The following is a 4120-nucleotide window of genomic DNA, read 5'->3' as shown; positions in this document are numbered from 1 at the left end:
CAGTCATTTCAGGAGGACCTGACCGCATTACAGCAGGGGGCACAAGAGAGCCGCAGGGCAAAAGCCCGAGAAGTGGAGGAGCACAGACAGAAGGAGGAGTATCTGCAGCATGAGGTTCGTGTACATGTACGATCTCCATCACGCTCACGAGCAGGCACGTTCACCAGAAACAAGAGTTTGGGATAAAATGGCTACAAGATTATAAATCGAGCTGGTATTTTTATCTGCATTTGAAATAATTCTAATGAAAACCATTCAATAGATGAATTAAACCAGCTGCTCAGATTTTAATGCATTAACTTGGATGGTGTGAAAACTTTAGGCTTCACTAAGAAGGGCACTCCAAGCTCAAGACTGGAAAAGAATCACCTGGTCTATTGTGGTCTATTTGCATTATCCAACTAGACCACAATAGACCAGGTGATGTCCAGCTTGGAGTTTTTGTGTCCACTGTAGCCTCAGATTCTTAGCTGATAGGAGAGGAACCGAGCGTGGTCTTCTGCCCTGGTAGCTTATCATCATGAAGGTCTGATGTGTTGCCAGTTCTGAGATGCTTTTCTGCTCACTATGGTTGTAAAGAGTAATTGGGAATACCAACTTCCAGTCAGCTCGAACCAGTCTGGCCATTCTGCTTTAATCTGTCTCCTCAGCGAGGCGAATCCACGTTTTATTTACCCCATTCTCAGATCCCTGACTGCCTCTCTGTCACCTTTTCCTCTTCACAGCGATCCCGCTACGAGGCTTACGTGCACATTCTGGATCTCTGGCAGACGCTCGGAAAGTCCTCCGAGACGGCGAGCGGGACGGACCTCGCCCTTTTCGACCAGGAGATGTGGAAAGGAACAGAAACCGAAGAAAAGCAGGACAGCGACCTAGACGGAGGGATGAAGAGATCTCATTCCAGTCCGTCTATCGAACTGGAAGTGGCTACTCCGCCCGTGGTGAAAGTGAGGCGTAACATCTCGGAGAGACGGACCTACCGCAAGATAGTCATTCCTCGACGCAACAGGGAGGTGTGAGACTGAAAACCACAGACGGTTACAGACTCCTCCTTGTAAAGCGGACTGCATTTTCACGCCAATTCTTCATCAATTTCGGTATTTGAAGAGAGTCGCATTGCAGATGCAAATTTTTTACACATGACCAAGAGTTTCAAGCTGAGACACCAGCACTTTTGACCATTTACATGAAGATGGAACATCCGCTAACAGATGAACACTTCTTCATCCACATGGGTATGAAAAATATAGTGACCTTTTCATATAATAAACAATTTTCACAATAGAGCAGTGTTATAATACAGTAGTATAACATCCCAGTTATTTTCTCAGCAATCATCCTACACTTAGAAAACAGGATTCTATCTTTTAAGCTTTTTTATTTCTTCTAAAAATTGTAAACCGATTTCTTCAGCGGTAAATTTGAGGTATTTTTTTTTAGAACTGAACCAAAACAATGTTCATAATATGAAGCTGAACAGAATTTTCCTTCTAATATGCGTCGTTGTTATCGCTGCTTTCAGTAGTTGATCAGTGTTGTTGTTTTTATTATTGATTTCATATTAAATATTTCAGGCTAAATTGGTTTAACTGTACTCACTTTTCAAAAAAATAAAAATAAAAACAGGTCCTTGGTGGTGGACGTTTTGGACCGGAAGTTTATTCACCCAAGTCCGGTTTACAACTTTGGAGTCAAATGAAAACTTTAATTCACAAAACAGCTTTGTTTATTGCAAACAGGAGCCACAAAAGTGTATTTCTTTCCCCTCAAATAATGTCTAGTTCATTCAATACATGTACAAAAAAAAAAAGAATCAATATTTAAATGATTCAGTGATTCATTCATTTGACTCACCCTTGTATTTTCATATATACTGTATACTATTAGAATAAATGGTTCTTTTAGGGTTTTAGGGATAGCTAAAGGAACCTTCCTAGAACCCTCTCTGAAGGGGAAACACTTTGTAACCCCTTTAATCAAAACCTTTAAGAGTTCCCTCAGAGAGACGCCATTTTCCCCTGAAGGTCTATAATGTAGTTACATATTGTGTCCACAAGAGGGAGCCTGTTGCTTGTTTGTCTACAGTAAGCGCACTATAGACTACAGCCCAAGTATCTAAAAGGGCTGAATTCAGATCACAGCGTTTCACATCTCCTCCTGATTTATTTACCAAAATCTAAACTTAAGTTTATTACAATCCATATATAAAAAAAAAGACTGAATGTTTATTTGTATAACTGAAGAATTTTTGTTCAATGTCATGTTTTGCACATTATTAAAAAGAAATGTCATTCCAACTCTTTTGATATAAATAAATTAAATTAAGATATTTTACAGCTTTGTCTCATGCAGAATTTTTGTTATAATAACCAAATAATCAATCTTTCAAAATATCGCATTGTTTCCCTAAAAGTAATATTCCAGTTTCTGGAGCTCATGCATCTATTCACTTGGTTATAAAAAGGGTTCTTCGAGGTTTATTCGGATAATTGAGGGTCCGTTGCTGCTCTCACTGAAAGGGAAACCCTCTGTTTACTCTTTTTAACCACACGGTTGGGTAACTATTGAACAGAACACATGCTGAGTTAATCTCATACGGCAAAATGAGCTGTTCCTTTTACACAGCAGGTGGAGTTGACCAGCGTTCAATCCAAATGATCACTAAATACTTGCGTTAATACCTGCCGTAATGTAATTTAATACACTTATTAGGCTAACACCAAAATCAATACCTTCTTTGTAGTGCTACACTCAGATACACTATATTGCCAAAAGTTTTGGGGTGTGAATTCAGGGGTTGGGCTCAGCCCCTTAGATCCAGTGAAAGGAACTCTTAATGCTTCAGCTTCATACCAAGACATTTTGGACAATTTCATGCTCTCAACTTTGTGGGAACAGTTTGGGGATGACCGCTTCCTGTTCCAACATGACTGTACACCAGTGAACAAAGCAAGGTCCATAAAGACATGGATGAGTGAGGTTGGTGTGGAGGAACTTCACAGAGTCCTGATCTCAACATGACAGAACACCTTTGGAATGAATTAGAGCGGAGACTGCGGGCCAGACCTTCTCGTCCAACATCAGTGTCCGACCTCACAAATGTGCTTCTAGAGGAATGGTCAAAGATTTCCATAAACACACTCCTAAACCTTGTGGAAAGCCTTCCCAGTAGAGTTGAAGCTGTTAGAGCTGCAAAGGGCGGGACAACTCCATATTACATTCATGTGCATGTGAAGGCAGACGTCCCAAAACTTTTGGCATTATAGTGTATTTAATATTTATTTAAATACACTATAATGTACACTAAATACACTAAATTTAATATCTAATTTCATATAAATGCACCTATTCTAATACATCAGGCACATGGTTTCTATAGAAACAGCTCATTGACAGGGACCTGTATTGTGTATAAGATTGTATGCTGGGCATCTGTGTAATTTAATTGGAAGCTTTCTGTAAGGAGGTGTTTATTTAAGCCACTTCCTAACTGTCAGTATTTCTGCAATAGAGAATATTTTTAGATTTTCCAATAACATGACAAGCTCTGGTTGTTTTTTTTTTATTGTCATATTAACTTTAGGAGTTCTTATAAAAGAGAATCTGGTGAGAGAATGGTTACAGCAGCTTTCATGTAAGAGATAACAAGACTGAACTTCTCTCTAGGATGTGCTACAGCATTAAGTGTAGCTAGAATTGATTAAAGGTATGAACTATCATTGAAATAATACGTTAGTTCAACCACATTGCTGTGGATCTTAATCCTGTAAGAGGAACAGAGGAATAAAACACTTACATGCTAATATTTAAAAATAATCGGCTTCAGGATGTGGTTTTGTCACTCGACTTTGCTGATCATTTTCCTAGAACGGTCCGTCCCATCATGCTTTACTCCTTAACAACACACTTAACAACACACATAGCAACAAGGAAAACAAAAACAACAACTCAGATCACAGATATAGAAATATACAGACCGATGACTCAATAAAATAAAGAATAAATAAAGTAACAGCTAAGAAGTCAGTGAGAAAACAACTCTCAGGCTAAGCTGAACTTTTAACAAAGCTCCTTGAGCTGAAATGGCCTCACAGGGTAACTGACGCTTTGTGATCGTACT

At 39.1% G+C, this 4120-nt stretch overlaps 1 protein-coding gene across 4 annotated transcripts in view; it reads left to right on the top strand.

The window, feature by feature from the left end:
- Positions 1-2336, top strand: part of LOC131348570 (PH and SEC7 domain-containing protein 4) — an 18177-nt gene extending 15841 nt beyond the window's left edge. For all 4 annotated transcript variants that reach the window (XM_058383654.1, XM_058383653.1, XM_058383652.1 and 1 more), the window contains 2 exons: positions 1-114; positions 726-2336. The exon at positions 1-114 is cut by the window's left edge and continues 33 nt beyond it. In XM_058383654.1, the coding sequence (XP_058239637.1) occupies positions 1-114; positions 726-1019 (408 nt within the window). In that variant the 3' untranslated portion in view covers positions 1020-2336. The remainder of the gene's footprint in view (positions 115-725) is intronic.
- The last annotated feature ends 1784 nt before the right edge of the window (positions 2337-4120 follow it).

The sequence above is a fragment of the Hemibagrus wyckioides genome, linkage group LG28 (genome assembly GCF_019097595.1).
Source record: "Hemibagrus wyckioides isolate EC202008001 linkage group LG28, SWU_Hwy_1.0, whole genome shotgun sequence".
NCBI lineage: Eukaryota > Metazoa > Chordata > Actinopteri > Siluriformes > Bagridae > Hemibagrus > Hemibagrus wyckioides.
This window is presented reverse-complemented; position numbering and strand designations above follow the sequence as displayed.